The 22,986-nt window shown below is 35.0% G+C and overlaps 1 protein-coding gene across 1 annotated transcript in view; it reads right to left on the reverse strand.

The window, feature by feature from the left end:
• Window positions 1-1,224: 1,224 nt before the first annotated feature.
• The window catches only part of LOC134531449 (sialin-like), a 28,914-nt gene continuing 7,152 nt past the window's right edge, over window positions 1,225-22,986 (reverse strand). The window contains exons 4-9 of the mRNA XM_063367151.1: window positions 21,573-21,660; window positions 8,023-8,234; window positions 6,640-6,792; window positions 6,016-6,148; window positions 4,032-4,273; window positions 1,225-2,825 (exon numbers count right to left, since the gene is read on the reverse strand). Coding sequence (XP_063223221.1) covers window positions 2,607-2,825; window positions 4,032-4,273; window positions 6,016-6,148; window positions 6,640-6,792; window positions 8,023-8,234; window positions 21,573-21,660 — 1,047 coding nt within the window. The 3' untranslated portion in view covers window positions 1,225-2,606. The remainder of the gene's footprint in view (window positions 2,826-4,031; window positions 4,274-6,015; window positions 6,149-6,639; window positions 6,793-8,022; window positions 8,235-21,572; window positions 21,661-22,986) is intronic.

Consider the following 22,986-nt stretch of genomic DNA (forward strand, 5'->3'; position numbering starts at 1 on the left):
ATAGCAGACGAAAACAAGATGGTGGCTTCCAGCAGACGAAAAAAGATTGCGGACATGTCGTCATATTAGCTGATGATATATACTTTGGCATTAGTGGTGGGAGGTCAGTTTGCCGGTGGCTTCCTGGAAGAAGGATCGGAAGCCATGTTTTATTTTTTTTGTCACCGGGCTCGAAGAGAAGACTCCAAGCTGCATGACGTAAGTGCATTTTTTAAAAATATTTTTTTATTAAAATTTGATTAATTAATTTTTATATGTTATAATATCTTTTCCGAATTTATAGCATTAAAATACGGAAATTCAAGATGGCAGCCATAATGTAAATTACAACTATGTTTTTAAAAGATCTTATAATGAAATTTTTAAAATTAAATTTTGTATAATTTTTATAAATTTAAAATTAAAATCGGATAATAAATAAAGATTTTTAAGACAGCGGCCATAACGAAAATTGCTACATTAGGGAGTGGGGCATTCGATTCCCAGATACCAGAAAGTTCTAGAAAACAAAATGGTGGGATTCAAAATGGTGGATAGTTGGATAAAACAAAATGGTGACGATGACATCATTTAAGATGGCGGATCCAAGATGTCTGCTGGGGTCAAGGTCAAGGTTCAAGGTCATCCAAGATGATGGACATGATGTCACAATCAAATGTGGTGGACCGGCACCAGGCATCTCACCCAGAATCCGTGTCCCCGGAAATACTATTCTACAGTACTGACCTTAATGTAGGTTACAGCATTTAGCAGATGAAAACAATATGAATGACTCAATCAGACGAAGACAAGATGGTGGCCTTCAGCGGATTAAAACAATATGGCGGAATTCAAAATGGTGGAATGTTTTAAAATTTAATATGGTGGCCAGCGTCAAGGTCAAGGTCATGCAAATTGGCGGCTGTGATATCACGGTCCAAAATGGTGCCAGCTCCATGCTCTATACACTGAACATTGGCTTCTCACCACTACGATTTTATTTAATTTTTTTTAGTAATATTTCTCAGTTAGGAGATTGGTTAAAAAACGATGAGTTTTTTTGAAAGGACCTAAGGGAAATTCTTACAATAATATAAATTACAAATATATTTATTACAATCAATATAATATTTTATAGTGTTAAAAATAAAATTATTTATTGGACTGGATATCAGTAACACAGAAAAATAATATTTTTTTATTTCTCATTTCATTAAGAACATAAATTTCTATCAACTATTACGATATAACTTACAACATATAAAATATAGAGTTACCTAAATACCTATATTAATAAGAATACTAGCTAATCACAGACAATATGCGATTTAAAGATCTAGCTTATAAAAACGATTGGCCAAATGACATAAAAAAAAAGCGCCTAAACCTTGTAATAACACACAAGCTTGTCCAATAATGCACTGGCATATCTCATATAGCTGTTTCTACGAGACATAAAAATATTGCCCAGTAGAACTCTTTCAAACTAGAATATTTTATAACAAGATTTATTGAATTAGACTTAATTTCGTTACATTTAAAACACTAACACTCTAGCTTGGAAAACACTGAAAATAAATTTTCTAACAACATTTATGGCATAAACACAGATATACATATAATATCAGATCTTTCCCCCGTATGATTTTGTAATGATTATAGTTTTGTGCAAATAACCAAAACTGTTAGATTACATTTCGAAAGCTATTATATTTAAAGTTTTATCTCTTGGACTTAAACTTTGTGATTCCAAGAATCGGCAGAGATACAGATTTATTTTAAAAACAGTGTGTAGGGCCGTTCAATTGAGAATTTTTAACTGTTTCTAATTGAGGGTAACGAACCATATAATTAATATAATTGGAGGATGGTTTGCAATGATAATCATCCTTAATAAGATAATTATGACAGGTATTTTATACAAAATAAATGTTAAGTTTTACTTTTGATGTCGCTAATGTTATACAAATAAATGTTTCCGTACGAACAAACTCATGTAAAGAACTAACTACGCTTTGTTCTCATGATCGGTAACGAAGTCTTCAAAGGTCAAATTCTGCAAGTTGGTGTCATTTATGATCATTAGTTCGCCGAGAACAAACATACTGCTTTGAAATGACATATCTTCCTCCTTTCCACACATAATTCGTGCTTGTTCGACTATTCCCAGCTTTGGCCGGAGGTTTCCAGAATGGAAAAGCCAAAGAAAATAGGTAGAGAAAATACACTTAAATTTATCAGTTTATATTTTCTTTCTTCTATATGTCTATATAAACGCTGGGTTTTACTACGATTCGCAAAGTATCTTATATAATTAAAATATATTAAATATCATTATATTACATATTATTATATTAAATTATATTAAACAACAAATTACTTCTAAAGATGTAAAAAAACACAACCAAATTAAAATAACGAACTATACTCGCCATTTTATATTGGCAGTGCTAGCTGGGAAAAGTCCAAACACTTTCAACAGTTCTCTCTCCAAGCATACTATCTCAAATTTACTAATTCCGTTTGCAATTCTCTATCATGTGTCCAGCTGCCATTCTCTACCAGAAAAAATTCACAACCGGGTACCAACCATTGCACAAAGTCGATCACACATTTCGTACTCTGTATCAAGGTATATGCACTTTGTGGTCTATGCTGACACTCCTTTCTTTCTCTGGTCTATGGCTCTCTTGAGCAGTCGCTTTCGACGCCTTCTTGCTGATTTCTGTTTTGGGCTTGTTCCACGACTGCTCTTCCACGGACCCGAAGAAGAAGAATATCACGTAAGGAACGGCAGTGACGGCGGCAGACATGTAGAAGACGGTGCTCCATGCCGTGAGCGTTTGCTGCAACGACGAGTACATGGTACACTTCACGACGTGATTGCAAAACAATATGATATTTACAGACAAACACGCACACTCTTCAAGGCGAAATTATAGTAATCTGAAACGTAATACTGATTTCCACAGTTTTCATACTATACAATTTTTCAATCATTTAAGACTTGGTTTTTAAAATATGTAAGGAATACAAAGATACAACAATTCAGCACACAACTAACGCACGAAAATCGCATTGGTTTATAATGCACGCTAGTCGCAAGACGTCTCCAAATCTATAACTTAATAATTGTAAAACAGTTGAAAACAAAAACAAACTGCTGCACTGAACTTATTCTGATAGTTCATATTTATATTGAAACCAAAAGTAAACAATAATTTGATTAAAAATATATTTTATTTTACTGTGTGAAAGTTTAAAAAGAGTAAACATGATGTAAGTATATAATGAAACGAACACCATAGGCTTATATTAATATAAATTCTGAGTTTTTGAATTTTTTTCGGAATACTTCTCTTTAAATATGGCCGTCGAAAACAAAAGCCAAAAGTAAAAAATGTTAAACGTAGAACATTACTTGCGTCTATTATTTGGTCTTGCTGGTTTATAAACTATAATTCCATAGTGTGACTGCTGAACATTTTGTGACTTGTTTTCTTGAATAGTTTATAAACCAGGCCAAACAATAATAATTTGCATTTGTTAACTAAAGCAAAAATCACACATTGAAATGTTTTAAAGAATCAAATATAGTGTCTATTGAAAATATTTTTTTACTTGTAGTCATTAAAAAAAACTACACAAATGACTTCAAAGAGAAAAAAAATTGCATCAGCCAGTCTCTATTGACTTCAGATATTCTTTAAACTGTAAACTATTATTGGTAAAGTCAAAATTTAAAATTTTTGGGCACAAAATTGTTATGGTCTAAAAACTTTTAAAAACAATATGAAATCTTTGGTTACTATATCTTCCCCTCAAAGTATATTACAGCTTATCTGCACTATTTCGACTCCTTTATACGTCTTCTTTCAGTATAGAAAATCATTACAATAGGATAGTTACGATTTGGAACAACGGTACAGATATTGAATGTAATGACATTCGGATTACCACAACATCCTTGATGCTTTCTGGCCACTCCCACAGAAAAAGAAACGTCACTGGCAAATAACTTTTCTCCATACTGGCTTGTAGTATGCACTCACATTGTTGTTGATGATTGCGGCGGTGAGTGTTGGCGAAAGGATGCCCACGACGCTGATGATGGTGCCGTTGAGACCCACGAGCGCTGGCACGAAGTTGATGGCCAGGTCCATGTGGTTCAGCATGCTGCCGGATATGAACGAGCCATGAAAGAGCATGGTCATCAGCAGCAGGACCACGATGGCTGTGGCGTCGCAGCCGACCTGCGTTATGGCCACCACAGTGGCAGCCGGCCCCAGGGTCGCTGAAATGTTCAAATACATTGGTTATGTGCCAGTGGTCGGTGGTTGACGAAACACGTTAAGTGTCAGTGGCACGGCAGTAGACAGAAAACCATTGACCAATATGTAGTAGACCGAAAATCGTGTAATAGACAGGCAGTAGACTGAAGTGATTTTGCTAAAAGTCATTTAACCGAAACATCATTTGACCGACAGCTATTGGACTGAAAAAACTCGAAAAATTATCTCCCTGGGAATATGTGTTAAAAACTTTACAAAATGCAGTTGACCTGTCTAATTACCCTTTCCCCTATAATCCCTCACTTCTTCCGTCCCCTTCCCCTTCCTCTATCTCTTCACTAATATCCCTCCTTTATTTTCCTCCCTTCTCTCTCTGTTTCCCTCTCACCCATCCACCAATGACTCTACCCTTCTTACTCTTAATTCCTTCTCTCCTATTATCCCTTTCAATAAAATTTAATCCAAACTCATATTTTGTTCATAATTATTTCATGAAATTACGACCCCTCTTTGCTACGTGCCCACTCCTCTCCTCACTCCCTTCTCTCTCTTTCTCTCTTTCACCATCCCACACCTACACCTATACATTCAACCCCTCATCTTCCAATTCCCCCCCCCCCCCCTCTGCAGCATTCACATCCCTACCCCCTCTACGAACTCCTTATCTCATCGCCCATTATTAACGTAGTTCAGAAGTTCTCTCGTAAGTGTCAATAGTGTGTAACGTTAGCCATCTTGGATGACATTAATGATAGTTCACCAGTTTTCTGCTAGGTGTTTAATAGCTTTAATTAAACATTTCATTATGTCAATATTTTTCAAACTAAAATATTAAAACCAAACAGACGGAAAACTACCACTACTATATCAATTCAATCATTACCAAACTTTAATATAAAATGTAAACTTTCATATTAAGCAAGTAATAGTGTTACTCATTCCCAGAATTGTTCGACGTAGCTTTTTATGCCCCTATTTCCTGCGTTAGTTATCAACTCTCTTTAACTTTCACATCACACATTTGTTATAATGCAATAATGGGCGATAATTGCTTATGTATTATATTTGTCACTACAAAATGCTAAAACACTTCCCTCAAGGCCAATGCTGAACCACTATGACTGGTTGACTTTTGTGTGTCGAATATAGAGAAAGTGGCTAATAATTAATTTTTTAAATTTGATATTTTAATTTTGGAAAAAATTTCTTAAATATTTACTTATATTTCTAAGAAAAATTACTTTTAGAGTGTAAATTTCAATTCATGTTACACATTCCGTTCAAAATTAGGGTTTACGTCCAAGCCAAGTGGGTGTCAGGCGTTAATTTTGCTCAGTAAGAAATATTTGGCGCTCAACACCATAGCTATAATGTAATTTGCTCGACTGCTTAGTATTATACTAATTTTATTTGTTTCCAAATTACTACCACTATAAAAATTAATCTTTGTATCTTTCTTTCTTTCTCTCTCTCTCTCTCTCTCTCTCTATATATATATATATATATATATATATATATATATATATGAATCATAATCAAAAATCGATTCAAGATAAATTAACAGTTCCTAAAAAATTTGTGTCAGTATTTCGATTATTTATTATTATGAATCTCCTCTTTAACTAGGGAATTTTTTTACGAAGATGGAGATATAAAAATGTTACCTTGTTACATCTTAAATATGGAACATTAGTCTAACTTTGAAATTATTTAAGGAATAGAAGTTTGCTAATAGTTTTCTCACCTATAGCATTGAATATCCTGTACGATGTGAGTTGGCTAATATAGCCTTTCCTTCGCAGCCACTGAGATACGGTCGCACAGACTATCTGACTTGAGACTGTTGCAGCGTGGGCCAAAGATGTTATATAACCAGCCTGAAAACATTTCATACTGTTATTAATAAATTTGTTATAACATATTTGTTAAAAAAAATTATACGAAACAATATGTCGGTATTTAATTGTAAATATTGCTAAGCAAACACAAAATTAAAAAAAAAAAAATTCTAAGAGAAAAAATGTTCATATGTGAGTATGTGTGTGTACTCCTGTATAAGTTTGCTTCCAATTAAAAATGACATTTTAAACGTAAGATATTTAAAGCTTTTAGTTTTTACTTTCGTATATTTTCTAAAAATTGGTTTGCAAAGACCTAACAATGTGCTGGATAAAATTGGATGTTTATTCTGTAAGAAAAATATTTTTAATAAAATTAAAGTAGGATGGCAAACACTTAATCTTAATTATATAATATGCAATACTTCCAAAAATAAATGAATTACGTAAGATTCGAACAAAATTATTTGTTAAATACTGGAAACTAACAAAAGAAAGTTATTTAAATAACACAATTTGGTGATACATACCTTACTTGTACTGTAGTGCAGCATACGTTTCAGGTATGTAGGTAGTTCCGTCATGAAGATGAACGCCAGCCATGTTATTGAAATAGACATGGTTAGGTATGCCCACACCGGGGGTGACGTGGCCATTTGTAACCAAGGAACAGGAAGCTTTTCCTGAAATCAAAAAATGTAAAATTTATAAATATGGGCCTGAGAACAAAATTATTTACATACATGACAGCTATTTAGTGTATAAAACTATCGTAATAACCGTTTTAATCCTGTGTGGTGAGGTCATAGGTTTGACCCCAACACCTTGGAATAATTACTCAGATTTATGAGCATCGAGTTGATGTCCGAATGGTCCTGGCGTTTTTGAGCCTCTGCACACGTTTCCTCACCTAATTTACCTCATATATTAGTGTCCTTGTCACTGCACTGTTGAGTGCTCCACACACGATCAGTCCAGCTCCCAATTCGGACTGCTCAGTCTGAACTGTTAGTTTGAACTGCATTGAGGCCCTATTCACACACGTCTCATTCATTCAGTCTAGGTTCTCAGTTCGGACTGAGCATCAGTCTTGTGGTTGCTGTTGCTTTTGTATGTATATTTTCATCGTAGTATATGGAAGAAACTTTGGATGTTGCAGATTTAGTTGCACTTTTAGTTGGAAAAAAGATATAAAGTAGCAAAGCAAACAAAGAGTACAAACAAAGATTTCTGCCACGACACTCAGCTGATGGACTGGTGGACTGATAGTTAAGACTGAGAGTTTGGACTGGCGAGGCGCTGTTCCCAAACACGGCAGTTCGGACTGAGGGCTCTCGAGCCATGGTTGGGAAGCCATCAGTTCGTCAGTCCATCAGTTCCGACTTATCAGTCCACCTTCATTACACACACACAAACACACACGACAATTCTGACTGATCGTGTGTGGTGGCCTTTAGTTGTCAGTGTTAAATTTACCTTAGTTAAAAAAAAGAATTGGTAAAAACACGAGATTTCATTAAAATTGATAAAGTGGCTAAACAGGTAATAAATTAAATAAAATTAATATTACTATGTTTTTATTTGTTATCTCGTGTATGTTATGCGCAAAAAAGAAAGGTCTATGCTGACTTCTCTTTAATTATTTCTATAAAAATGCAGGACTCTTATACAAGTGCAATAATAAAAAAAAGAAATCGATTTATAATCATTATTATTTATTTAATGAAAAAAATGTAATTTAACAAAATGTCCTTATTTTGCAATAAAATAAAATACCGTAAAATATATCAAATCTGTACGAAAAATGAATGAGAAAGTAAATGATTGTGGGTGTTGAGTTAGGTATTAAAATCATTTGCATTAAATTCAGTAAAATGTATACTGTACCCGTATTTGTTAGAAATATGACTTACATCAGTTATTTTGTTTATTCTTGCGGCAATGTACTCCTTCTCCTCTTCCGTGATTCTCGGGTGCTTCTGCGGAGTGTCGTAGACGAATAATGCCCACAAGAGCAGCGACATTGAGCACAGCCCTCCGTACAAGTAGAACGTAAACTCCCACCCATACTCTTCAATCAGAACTCCAGTAAGGCTGGAAGAGACAATGCTGCCAACGTGAATAGCTGCAAACAAAAGAAAACTTTAAGTGTTTTGTCAATTTAACAATGATTGCATAAAATAATGGACTGAAAAAGATGGTACGTCAATTTTAAATTCAATTGTGAAATTAAAATATTCGAAAATAAAAAAAAATGTGAGCGAGACTTTCAGAATTAGCCAGTGATGGTAACAAGCAAATTTATGTTTTCTCATGTTGTTCATTTTTTAAATAAACATAAAATACGCAACTCGGACACGAAATTTAAAGAAGAAATCTTTGAAAGAGTGATAAATATACTGATCAATAAAATATTCGCTTTTCAAGTGCATGTCAGAATTTCCAGACGCTGATCACACACTTACTTTCCACCATTAGAATTCGCTGCCTGAATCGTAAAGGTGTTTTGCCACCATTACTAGCAGATGGCAGCACGAAACAACAGGGACATTTAAACTATTAGAAACGACTCAGATAAAAAAACTCAAATAAAATCCTAAACCCCAGCTTTGGACATGATTTGCGAAAAGAAATTTTTCTAAAATACTGTCCATATTTTTCAAATCCATTAAAAATTTAATACTTTAAGGATTCCGCATACATTAGAAGTCATACCGATATGGCATTACTAAAATATTAACCTGAAACATTTTAAAACCTATATTATATATTATATGTTTGTATATTTGTTTTCGCTTAAACAACTTAAATCAGTACGGAAACAAACTTTAATTTTATTTAGCTGATTCAACATTATTATATATTAGTATAATATAATGTTATTAAAAAGTTTTAAAAAATACGTTGACGAGGTTTTAACCTCGTCACTTTATGAAACCAAAATCCCTCTCTACCGCTGTGCTATCGAGCCCTCTGACATAGTGCGAGGAGAATATGTATTACTAGGCCAACAAGAAAAAATATTTTGGTGCCTAGGATTTTGGAACTGTTTTTAGTTATACTTGGGGCGCTAAATCTAAATATGAAATTAATTTTTTTTTCTATCAGCTCTACGTTTTGAGATAAGCAAAGCTTGAAATGTGTTCTTATACACAATGGGAACAAATATGGTCAATACCAATTGATCAATCAACGACAATGAAAGAAACAAATACCACCATAGCTATGGTCTTGAAGAAGATAAGGTATCGTGAACATCAATGGGTGATTTGTATGGACTTAAAAATGGTAAACTTTCTCCTAGAACAGGAAAGTGGCCACACCAAATATCCTTGTTTCTTGTACCTCTGGGATAGCAGAGACAAAACACACCACTGGGTTAGACAAGAGTAGCCTGAGAAGACATGGTCGTTGGAGAAAAAAAAAGTTATGAACGAACCCTTAGTTGAACGAGAGAAATTCATCTTTCCTCCACTGCATATCAAGTTGGGCCTTATTGAGCAGTTCGTAAAGGCTCTTGATAAGAACGGATCATGATTTGCATGTATAGGGGAAAAAATGCCTCACTCGAATAAGGAAAAACTTAAAGCAGGAATATGTAACGGCCCAGAAATAAGACAACTCATTAAGGACCACGCCTTCGTAAATTACATGAATAAGGCTGAGCGAAAATCCTGGACTTCGTTTGTTGTTGTTTTTGGAAAATTTCTTGGCCAACGAAAAGCAGAAAACCATATTGAAATAGTAAACGATATGTTTAAAAATTTCAAATCCCTTTAGTAAAACATGATTATTAACGTGCGATATTTACACAGCCTGAAAATTTAGGCGACAGCAGTGAGGAGCTAAGTGAAAGATTTCATCAAGATATTAAAATTATGGAGGACCGCTATCAAGGAAGATGGGATACGCATATGATGGCAGATTATTGCTGGAGTTTAAAAAAGGGAATATTCCAAGATATATTCAAGAAATTCACGAAAAATAAGCTTCCAAAGTGTTGAGTGACTAGTTTGGTTCCATCGATGACTTAGTAATATCTTTGTATATAATAGTAATTGTATAATATAATAATATTTGTGTAATATAATAAGAAGAATTTCATAATTATTTTTTAGATTTAATTCGTGTATTTAACCTAAAGTAACGTAAAACGTACATTTTACTAAAAACGTTATATCTTAGAAATTTGACCTCCTAGGCAAAAACTAACGGTATATTTGAATTCAGGGCACCAAATTTATATGAAATTAGCTCTAAATACCCCAGCACCAAAACTATTGTTGGCCTGTGTTATAATAGTTGCAATGCCAGTTTTTTTAAACTTGAATTATTTTTTTACTATGAATATTTTATTTTTATAAATATATATAGCGAGGTAGTTTCATTACCATAAAGTTTTATTTGGCACACCAATAAGTTTGGTATATACCTTGATGTTTACGAAAGTGACTACGGCTTTATGTTGCTACACGTGGGTCCGCCATCTTTGTGGCTCATTTCTGACCATCGACTTCCGTTCCATTTTAACGAAATTACTCATACAAAATGCCGTATACAAAGAGCTATGATGTTTACACAACAAAAAATTTGAAAAGTTAATGCTCACTAACGTTTTTATTCCATTTTATTTTTAGTATAATGTATTACATTTTTATTCCTCATTTTGAATGTAAAAAAGTGTCTGCCCAATTTTTTCCATTAGAGACAATTGGACAGGGCCTTTTTAAAAAATAAAAAAAATTGGTTGTCAGTAGTATGTAAATAACGGACCTGCGCCAGGATTCAGGATGTGGATTGTGATTTTCTGTCCGCCATATTGGATTGTGACGTCACGGCGGACATCTTGGACTCAAAATTCCTCAAAAATGACGCAAAATAACTCAAAAATATCCCGTTTTAAGAAAAAAATTCCCGTTTTCGAGGGAAAATTTTCCGTTTTCGAGGAAAAAATTCCCGTTTCGAGGGAAAATTAGGATTTCAAAAAAAACCACAAAAGTCGTTTGCCTTAAAAACCACGAGATTCCTAAAACTGGCTTAAGCATCCATGTCTACAGCCTCCAATAAGCCATTTATAGGATTATAACGTCACCGTTGCAAATTTTTGTTACGCCCGCCATCTTGTAAATCCGCTATTTTTATGTTAGAAAATCGGCAAAGATTTTAAAAATCATTAAAAAAATATATTTGATCGAATTAAATAAAAATCTTAAAAACCAGTGTTGCACTTATCGTTATGGTCGCCATCTTGAAATTTAGACGCCATCTTGGAAATCCGTAATTTTTATGTTAGAAAATCGGGAAAAATTCCAAAATTGATCAAAAATAACTTAATATAATTCTGATTGATTATATCGATTCCCGTCCTTGGTTCGAAACAGGTGAGGGCAAAAAATAAAAAATAAACATCAGATCCTTCCTCCACAGAAGCCACCTTCAGATTGACCTACCACCAATACCAAGGTATTTACCATCACCTGGTATGACGTCATGTCCGCCATCTTGTCTTCGTCCGCAGAAGACCACCATCTTGTTGTAGTATGCTAGAGTGTGCTGGCAACATGTTAATATAGTTGTCTGTTCACCATACCTTTAACCTCGACTGTTGGCATTAAACTTTGTCATTGACCTTGAACTTTGTCAATGACCTTGAACTTTGACCTTGACCTTGAACTTTGACCTTGACCTTGAACTTTGACCTTGACCTTGAACTTTGACCTTGACCTTGAAATTTGACCTTGGCCTTAAAATTCGACCTTGACCTTGATCTTAGACTTTGACCTTGATGAACATCATGGATCCGTCATTGTATGTTCAGTAAATGCTACCAGGAGCTGCCACATGCTAGCGGTCATTGCCACCATCATGTTTTCGTCTGCTGGAGGACACCATCTTGTGTGTACTCGTCTTACCATCATACTAGTTTTATTATAACCTGCTACAGTGCAGTAATAATTTATTACTGAGGTGCCCGCCATCTTGAAATTTGGCCGCCATCTTGAAATAATGTAATTATTTAGCTAGAAATGCGGGGAAAATTCCAAAAGTCACCGAAAAAATCAATTATGAATTTTCAAATTGAATCGATGGATTCCTGTCCACGGTTCGATTCCTGACCAGTGACAGTTGTAACTAAATATTAAATAAATTTTAGATTCTGTTTTCCATTACCTTTCGCGGAGTTTATTAATCTTTCGCTCTACGAAAAACAACTTAAGTCAATATTCCTTACCAACGAATTAATACAGTACCGCTATGCATTACATGAAAGTCTAATTTTTCAATAATCTGAATAACCTACAAGCCGTTCATTTACAAAGCCAAACATATAGATCAATTGTCTTCAGTCCATGATACCGAGTCATGACATTATCAGACGTATAGGCTAGTCATTTCAGGACCGCATGAACTTCGTCGTTATCTAATTATATCCTATTAATCCATCGTGACATTTTTTATACAAACTAAAGGACCAAGTGTCCTTGAAAAAATATTTTAGTAACAGCAAGAGGTTTTAAATTAGTTAATATTCAATCACTACATTTTGTACTACGCGCAATCAACAAAAGGGAAGCACTGACAACGAAAAGACTGCACCGACAACGAAAATACAGCACATTTGGAAGCACCGTCAACGAAAAGGCAGCACATTTTGGAAGCACCGCCAACAAAAAGACAGCACATTTGTAAGCACCGACAACGAAAAGACAGCACATTTGGAAGCACAACCAACGAAAAGGCAGCACATTTGGAAGCACCGTCAACGAAAAGACAGCACCGCCAACGAAAAGACAGCACATTTGGAAGCACCGGCAACGAAAAGGCAGCACCATAAACGAAAAGGCCGCACCATCAACAAAATAGGAAGCACATTTGGAAGAACAAGTTACGAGAACTTAGTCTTAGTTATAAATCTGAATACAAGGGAAAAAAAAAACATTAAATTTTTATAATTGCAATTATTTATTTCTTTACATTATACAAATGCAAGTAAAACAAGCCATTATTGTATGTAGCCAGCTTTCCTCAGTTCTTTGAGTATGAATGATATTTATTTGATGCACGAATAGTTTCCTGCACAAAGCGAGTCATGTAGATGTCTTAGCCGGACAACCAATATGTTTGAATCTTTCCATGATGTGTAATCATTCTCTTCTACCACCATCTTACTTGTTTGTTTATTATAAATATTATTTTCTCTGGTGTCTTCCGTTTTAACACCATCCTCAGGGTAACTTTCATTATCGAGACAATGATCATCACAAGTTTGATCCGATTTATTTAATATATCACGATGTTTCCATCGTTTCGGTCTCAGGACACCACCACAGTCTTCGATCTTGCCTGCTTTAGTTGCTTCATCACAGTCAACAGCCTCAGAGTCGCTGTAGCAATCACCGTAGAAGGCATCATCTTCACACAGATTACCGTAAGAATTCGATGTCGATGATGTCGAAGCGTCTTCATCGTCTTCATGCTTCCTTTTTAGGAGTCCATCATTTTTACAAAGTAGGAAAGATCTACTTGAATTCGGCTGGAATGTATTCTCACTTTTCACGTTAAAGATTCTTCCATTGTCTTCATTCTTCCATAAATCATAATCGTCCTTCAATTTAAGTTCTTTGTCGAGATCGGAAGAGCCGCGAACATAATTTCTCCTAAGACAAGGAAAATTATTGTCGTAATGCAGATCACTCTTCCTTAGTCTAGTAGAGTCATCGTTGTCCTCTAGCTTGTACGCAGGCTTGGCGTTACAAGTTCTGTCATGTCTTTTTAAGCTCTCTCTCCGCGTAAACGACTTGCTACATCGAACACAACTTATCATATTACGTAGTGGATTTTTATCATAGTCATTCTTCTCGTGTTGTCTTCCATTCTTTCTCAAGATAAATTCTTTGCTGCAAAACTTACACCTGTGTCCTTTCGATACAGCAACAGACACCGAATAAGGATTCATATTAGTTACTGAGACTATTGTTAGATGCAAACTGAATTAATTAAATTAGATATATTACTTAAATATAATTTTTAATATTTCATCAACAAGAATTAAGTTACCTCATACAAAAGAAATTGTTACATGTGGTCTCGATTATTAGCATGAGATGTCGCCTCGTGTTGTGTTGAGTCATAATTTATTTAGTTGTTTTATGTGGTATGCGGGAAGCTCACTAACGATCGCAAAACAAGGATGACTTCGCTAGACATCAAGGAGAAGGAAGTTAGTCTTACATGTTAGTGCTCCACGGTTGTCTCATGACATATTATTTGACTGAGTAATGGATGCTTAATTTTTATTTTCACCTGGTAAAAAAAATTACAAGTGCTGATTTAGTAACAGATATTCTCGAATTAAATATAACTCTTAATAACACGTCATGGCTCATTAGGTAATAAATCCGTTATGCAGAGAGCGGTTTCTCATAATAGACAGAAGCACTTGAAGAAACCACAGGAATAATCAGGAGTACACGGAGAAATCCATCATAATATTGTCAAAAATAATAGGGAGCACACGGAGAAAACCATCTCACGTTTCTTTGATATCATATAAATACAGAAAAAATATTTAATAAAAAAATTAATTAATAAAAAAATTTAAATTGAAAAAATTTAATTTGAAAGCTAGGAATAATCAGGAGCACACGGAGAAAACCATCATAATATTAACATAGATAATCAGATGCACTCGGAGAAAACCACCACACGTTTTCTTTGATATCATAAATTTACAGGGAAAAAATTATTTAATAAAAAAAATAAAAAAATTTAAAATGAAAAAATTACAAAAATACATAAAATTCTGGCTTGTACTAGAACTCTATCTTTGTTACACAATGAGAAGTTCACAAGCTAGCAGAATCTATTTATGTATTTTTGTAATTTTTTTAATTTTAAATTTTTTTATTTTTTTTTATTAAATATTTTTTCCCCTGTAATTTTATGATATCAAAGAAAACGTGTGGTGGTTTCCTCAGAGTGCATCTGATTATCTATGTTAATAATATGATGGTTTTCTCCGTGTGCTCCTGATTATTCCTAGCTTTCAAATAAAATTTTTTCAATTTAAATTTTTTTATTAATTAATTTTTTTATTAAATATTTTTTCTGTATTTATATGATATCAAAGAAACGTGAGATGGTTTTCTCCGTGTGCTCCCTATTATTTTTGACAATATTATGATGGATTTCTCCGTGTACTCCTGATTATTCCTGTGGTTTCTTCAAGTGTTTCTGTCTATTATGAGAAACCGCTCTCTGCATAACGGATGTATTACCTAATGAGCCATGACGTGTTATTTAGAGTTATATTTAATTCGAGAATATCTGTTACTAAATCAGCACTTGTAATTTTTTTTACCAGGTGAAAATAAAAATTAAGCATCCATTACTCAGTCAAATAATATGTCATGAGACAACCGTGGAGCACTAACATGTAAGACGAACTTCCTTCTCCTTGATGTCTAGCGAAGTCATCCTTGTTTTGCGATCGTTAGTGAGCTTCCCGCATACCACATAAAACAACTAAATAAATTATGACTCAACACAACACGAGGCGACATCTCATGCTAATAATCGAGACCACATGTAACAATTTCTTTTGTATGAGGTAACTTAATTCTTGCTGATGAAATATTAAAAATTATATTTAAGTAATGTATCTAATTTAATTAATTCAGTTTGCATCTGACAATAGTCTCAGTAACTAATATGAATCCTAATTCGGTGTCTGTTGCTGTATCGAAAGGACACAGGTGTAAGTTTTGCAGCAAAGAATTTATCTTGAGAAAGAATGGAAGACAACACGAGAAGAATGACTATGATAAAAATCCACTACGTAATATGATAAGTTGTGTTCGATGTAGCAAGTCGTTTACGCGGAGAGAGATCTTAAAAAGACATGACAGAACTTGTAACGCCAAGCCTGCGTACAAGCTAGAGAACAACATTGGCTCTACTAGACTATGGAAGAGTGATCTGCATTACGACAATAATTTTCCTTGTCTTAGGAGAAATTATGTTCGCGGCTCTTCCGATCTCGACAAAGAACTTAAATTGAAAGACGATTATGATTTATGGAAGAATGAAGACAATGGAAGAATCTTTAACGTGAAAAGTGAGAATACATTCCAGCCGAATTCAAGTAGATCTTTCCTACTTTGTAAAAATGATGGACTCCTAAAAAGGAAGCATGAAGACGATGAAGACGCTTCGACATCATCGACATCGAATTCTTACGGTAATCTGTGTGAAGATGATGCCTTCTACGGTGATTGCTACAGCGACTCTGAGGCTGTTGACTGTGATGAAGCAACTAAAGCAGGCAAGATCGAAGACTGTGGTGGTGTCCTGAGACCGAAACGATGGAAACATCGTGATATATTAAATAAATCGGATCAAACTTGTGATGATCATTGTCTCGATAATGAAAGTTACCCTGAGGATGGTGTTAAAACGGAAGACACCAGAGAAAATAATATTTATAATAAACAAACAAGTAAGATGGTGGTAGAAGAGAATGATTACACATCATGGAAAGATTCAAATATATTGGTTGTCCGGCTAAGACATCTACATGACTCGCTTTGTGCAGGAAACTATTCGTGCATCAAATAAATATCATTCATACTCAAAGAACTGAGGAAAGCTGGCTACATACAATAATGGCTTGTTTTACTTGCATTTGTATAATGTAAAGAAATAAATAATTGCAATTATAAAAACTTAATGTTTTTTTTTCCTTGTATTCAGATTTATAACTAAGACTAAGTTCTCGTAACTTGTGCTTCCAAATGTGCTTCCTTTTCGTTGATGGTGCGGCCTTTTCGTTTATGGTGCTGCCTTTTCGTTGCCGGTGCTTCCAAATGTGCTGTCTTTTCGTTGGCGGTGCTGTCTTTTCGTTGACGGTGCTTCCAAATGTGCTGCCTTTTCGTTGGTGGTGCTTCCAAATGTGCTGTCTTTTCGTTGTCGGTGCTTACAAATGTGCTGTCTTTTTGTTGGCGGTGCTTCCAAAATGTGCTGCCTTTTCGTTGACGGTGCTTCCAAATGTGCTGTCTTTTCGTTGTCGGTGCTGTCTTTTCGTTGTCAGTGCTTCCCTTTTGTTGATTGCGCGTAGTACAAAATGTAGTGATTGAATATTAACTAATTAAAAACCTCTTGTTGTTACTAAAATATTTTTTCCTGGACACTTGGTCCTTTAGTATGTATAAAAAATGTCACGATGGATTAATAGGATATAATTAGATAACGACGAAGTTCATGCGGTCCTGAAATGACTAGCCTATACGTCTGATAATGTCATGACTCGGTATCATGGACTGAAGACAATTGATCTATATGTTTGGCTTTGTAAATGAACGGCTTGTAGGTTATTCAGATTATTGAAAAATTAGACTTTGTGGCCAACCCCCCTTATACCGGGGTAGTTGAACACGCCCGCATCCGCCACGCCAGTCCCGTATACACGTCTCTATTGACATATTGAAAATGAAAGTGTCGTAAAATTAACTTAAATAGACGCGCATGGACTGGCTTAAAATTTGACCAGTGCGCAAAAGCAATCATTAACGTACTAAATTGACCGACAGCCCTGCTAAACTTATTGTGATAGTTAACATATATATAATGAATTACCAGAAATAGAATGACCAGCATTAAGTACGGTAAAAAAGGAAAGCAACCTATAAATCCATTTCGTGATACCATTTCAATTGCTATAATTAAATTTCATGTACATCGGTCACATTCACATACAAACACTCTTACACTATACTTAAAATAAACCAAAGTCCCATAAAGTCTACTACCGAGGAGGGTGAAAAAACGAAATAGTGACGTCTAGATAGTTCTACCAGTAATTTCCATCGCCGCACTCTGTTTTAAACACGTTGCCCGCCAGTCAAACCAGCGGAGTCAAAAGTTACAAATCCAGTTCTTGCACTTACTTGTTCTAGAGGCATACCTCTGTAGTCGGTGTGCGCCGGGGTCGGATGTAAACCCCGCTCACCTTGTAGCGCCTGTAGCATCGCGCTACATTGATGACCAGTGCACTAGGCCCACGATATCGCATTTTCATACACCGCGCCTTGTGTTACTTCGCCGAGGGTGTATGGCATTACCGTCATCACGTAATCACGTAACGTCGCACTCGTAGCTCATCGCTGAAAAGCCAATTCTCGTCTCTCCCGGATAGTTCCGCGGCCCGCGCTCAACACACACAGTCTGTCCGAACGTCAAAAACAGCTGGCCGGCGCCTCCCCTCTCTCGTCAGGTGACGTCACCCCACCTCCTGTCCTGCCACCCCTGACTCCGCTCGATCGTTCTGGTTAAATCTAGCGGTTTCCACTACCGAATAAGAATAATAAACGTACAACAAAACAACAAATAAATAATTTACATACACCATTAACTAATATAATACTATAAATAATATTATAAAACAATTTACTGATCTTAAAACAACCTTTACGCACAATAAAAGTTATAATAAAAATCAAGACGACTGAGGCCGCCACAAATGGCCTCAACTTTCATGTAATGCATAGCGGTACTGTATTAATTCGTTGGTAAGGAATATTGACTTAAGTTGTTTTTCGTAGAGCGAATGATTAATAAACTCCGCGAAAGGTTATGGAAAACAGAATCAAAAATTTATTTAATATTAAGTTACAACTGTCACTGGTCAGGAATCGAACCGTGGACAGGAATTCATCGATTTTATTTGAAAATTCATAATTGATTTTTTCGGTGACTTTTGGAATTTTCCCCGCATTTCTAGCTAAATAATTACATTATTTCAAGGTGGCGGCCAAATTTCAAGATGGCGGGCACCTCAGTAATAAATGATTACTGCACTGTAGCAGGTTATAATAAAACTAGTATGATGGTAAGACGAGTACACACAAGATGGTGTCCTCCAGCAGACGAAAACATGATGGTTGCAATGACCGCTAGCATGTGGCAGCTCCTGGTAGCATGTGCGAACATACAATGACGGATCCATGATGTTCATCAAGGTCAAAGTCTAAGATCAAGGTCAAGGTTGAATTTTAAGTCCAAGGTCAAACTTCATAGTCAAGGTCAAAGTTCAAGGTCAAGGTCAAAGTTCAAGGTCAAGGTCAAAGTTCAAGGTCAAGGTCAAAGTTCAAGGTCAAGGTCAAAGTTCAATGTCAAGGTCAAAGTTCAAGGTCAATGACAAAGTTCAAGGTCAATGACAAAGTTTAATGCCAACAGTCGAGGTTAAAGGTATGGTGAACAGACAACTATATTAACATGTTGCCAGCACACTCTAGCAGACTACAACAAGATGGTTTTCTTTTGCGGACGAAGACAAGATGGCGGACATGACGTCATACCAGGTGATGGTTAATACCTTGATATTGGTGGTAGGTCAGTCTGAAGGTGGCTTCTGTGGAGGAAGGATCTGATGTTTATTTTTTATTTTTTGCCCTCACCTGTTTCGAACCAAAGATGGGAATCGATATAATCAATCTGAATTATATTAAGTTATTTTTGATCAATTTTGGAATTTTTCCCGATTTTCTAACATAAAAATTACGGATTTCCTAGATGGCGTCTAAATTTCAAGATGGCGACCATAACGATAAGTGCAACACTGGTTTTTAAGATTTTTATTTAATTCGATCAAATATATTTTTTTAATGATTTTTAAAATCTTTGCCGATTTTCTAACATAAAAATAGCGGATTTACAAGATGGCGGGCTAACAAAAATTGCAACGGTGACGTTATAATCCTATAAATGGCTTATTGGAGGCTGTAGACATGGATGCTTAAGCCAGTTTTAGGAATCTTGTGGTTTTTAAGGCAAAACGACTTTTGTGGTTTTTCGAAATCCTAATTTTCCCTCGAAACGGGAATTTTTTCCTCGAAAACGGGAAATTATCCCTCGAAAACGGGAATTTTTTTCTTAAAACGGGAATTTTTGAGTCATTTTGAGTCATTTTTGAGGAATTTTGAGTCATTTTTGAGGAATTTTGAGTCCAAGATGGCCGCCGTGACGTCACAATCCAATATGGCGGACAGACAATCACAATCCACATCCTGAATCCTGGCGCAGGTCCGTCATTTACATACTACTGTTGTCTGTAAAGTCGGTTTACGGACGATAGTTTAACTTGACAACGTCATAACAAAACAAATGATTGATCCAGAAGAAAATAAAATATATTCGGCCTGAGACTGAGCCGTAATAGGTTTTTGCAACCAAACCATTTAGGCATTAAAAATATTATATTCTTTGAGGAAGAATTTTTTCTTAATTTTTCTATCTTTTGTATGATAAAATCTACCTCTGCATACTTTAATGCATAAAATTGAATAATTGCTATTGAATTATCACTATTTTGTATGGATACAAAGAAGGAGTGAAATGAAATCTACATTTTAATTGATAAATTTACTTTTATTTGCATTCATTAATCCAAATATTCCTATTTATTACTTTTCTAGTGTCGCGCGCGCCGTATTTATTTTTACAAGTACAAAAATGAAGGTGTCGCAACGGCCGGCATTCGATTTAAAAAATTTGGTAGGTTAATGTTGAATGACTCGTATATATGTCGGTATGAATATCAGCCCGATGGCTGGTTTTGATCATACCATTCTCTGTAATCAGTCCACTTTGATTCTATCCCAAGTGGCATCGTGGTATTACGATACCACCAGGCAGCTCAGAACACACTAGGAACCGGCACTGCGTCGGGAAAGGCGTACTAATTTCTTCCAGAATGCACCTGAAGTGTATACTTATATGTACTTCCATACCGGATGTGACGTCACGAGAGCCGTTCGAATTAGAAGTGAAGTATGCAAGTTCGCAAGTAAACGAATCTGTGTACTTCTCGCGTACTTACAGATTAAGAAACTTCGCCAGTTAAAAAAAACCATTTTGTAGGTTATGTTTGATATTCAATTTAAGGAATTTAAAGTCTCGTAAAATAATTATCAGTTTATATATTACTAGTGTAAATAAACTGAATAAAAATTAATATTTTAATTTGTTTATGAGTAATTTTCAACAGTTACATGTGCGAATATATCGATCATAACTATAAAACAAAAAGTATAAATATAAAGAACATTTCTGGACATTAGTGTGTCAGCAATGTAGGGTACAAAATTATCTGTTTGACTGGCTAATATCATTTGAAGAGCCCAATCATCGTACCCGTCCAAATTGTTCCCGTACACCACAAGGAAAGTAAAGTACGCGGAGTGGCAATACATAACTGCGTTCTTGAATTTGGAAACGGCGTAAGCCAGGAGTTGGATTTGGTAGTGAGGCCGGTTACTTTTCCCCTCCGTAGCATACTTTGCCAACATATAATTACATTACATTAGTTAGAAGAAGGTTTTTACAACATTAGTCTACTTTCAGCACTTACAGGCTGATAATATAGTGCCAGTATGTATTTGTCTAAGGAGAATTCAAATGTACCTACCAGACATGATGATTCCAGATAGCGACTGCCTCTCTTCAGGAGGGAACCACGAAGACTCGAGTTCGCCTGAGGCGGGCATGCCACATCCCTGAAAGACATCCATGTTTGTAACACAACCTAACAGCGATTACCAAAATCATTATTGCTGATAATAAAAGTGTGCACTGAAGGTGGGTAAGTTGTTTGCACTTAGTCAGAGTGTCCGGCCTGCCATGAAAGTTTCTGAGGCCGGGTTGAACAGACAGATAAGGCAAACCTCAGCAAAATCAAATGGAGTTATAATTTAGTTTGCCTCAAGTTACGACTATGCAAGTGGGACCCAGTGTCAAATATGTACTAATACATTATTTCTGTTTCAGCTGAAAAGGCAAGATAACTACGTACACTGAATTTACGGAAATATGTACTGCTTGTTGAATTTACTTATTTGGATTTTACATCTCGTCGTTACCAAGGGGATAAGAGATGGATGAATACTTATCAAGTCAGGGAATTTTGAGAGGGAATCGGCCATGGGATAATGCAAGGAAAAATCCTATAATTTTATTAGATTGACAGACGTAATTATAACCCGGGTGGTACCAAATGTAAGTAAAATTGTTTATCGTTGCATCACCTTGCTTGGCTTGCTAATTGTAATATGTATTGCACAAGGATTACAAATAATCAAAATATACAGTTACATGTGACATAAATAAGTTTGTGAGCGAAAATACTTAGGTAAAACCTATAGATTACTTATATTTCACTGATTTCGTGACCTAAATCCATACGGAAGAGAAGACTCTCCAATTACAATCTCAAGGGAAGTCATCTGTATTATTTTTAAAGGGGTTCTTTTTAATAAACTATAATACGTGCTGTGAATATTTACCGTAGCTTAGAAATGATTTCATATTATATGCCAACTAAGGTAATTATTTAATTTTTTTTACCTGCAAACACTATTTTTCATTCCTTGCACTAATAAATAACGTGGTCGTATAAAAATTTACTTTGCACCAAGGTTGAAGGTAATAATAAGAAGTTTAAAATAAATTCGAACAAATTCTATATTAAGAAAGTTTTTAATATTTTTTTTTAATTTTAAACCCCTGTTTTTACGATAGTAACTCATTTCATCAAAAAATGTTTCAGCCAAATATTTAGATGAAGTTTCGTTTTTATACAAAAATAATAACGGATTTGATAGTAAATCTATTTTAAAATGATTATTTTTTACTGTCAAACCTTGTTACTCCTTGCCATTTATTTGATATTCTCTGATAGTGCTCCCGTAACCATGTTGATAGTTTAATATATAATGTCGTTAATTTTACGAAAACCATCGTGATACCATCTATCAGTAATACTATTTCAACAAATTGGCTCTTTTATTTAAAATAAATGCAAAAATCAAGCATTTCAGAAATTG

The sequence above is a fragment of the Bacillus rossius genome, chromosome 3 (genome assembly GCF_032445375.1).
Source record: "Bacillus rossius redtenbacheri isolate Brsri chromosome 3, Brsri_v3, whole genome shotgun sequence".
NCBI classification, from domain to species: domain Eukaryota; kingdom Metazoa; phylum Arthropoda; class Insecta; order Phasmatodea; family Bacillidae; genus Bacillus; species Bacillus rossius.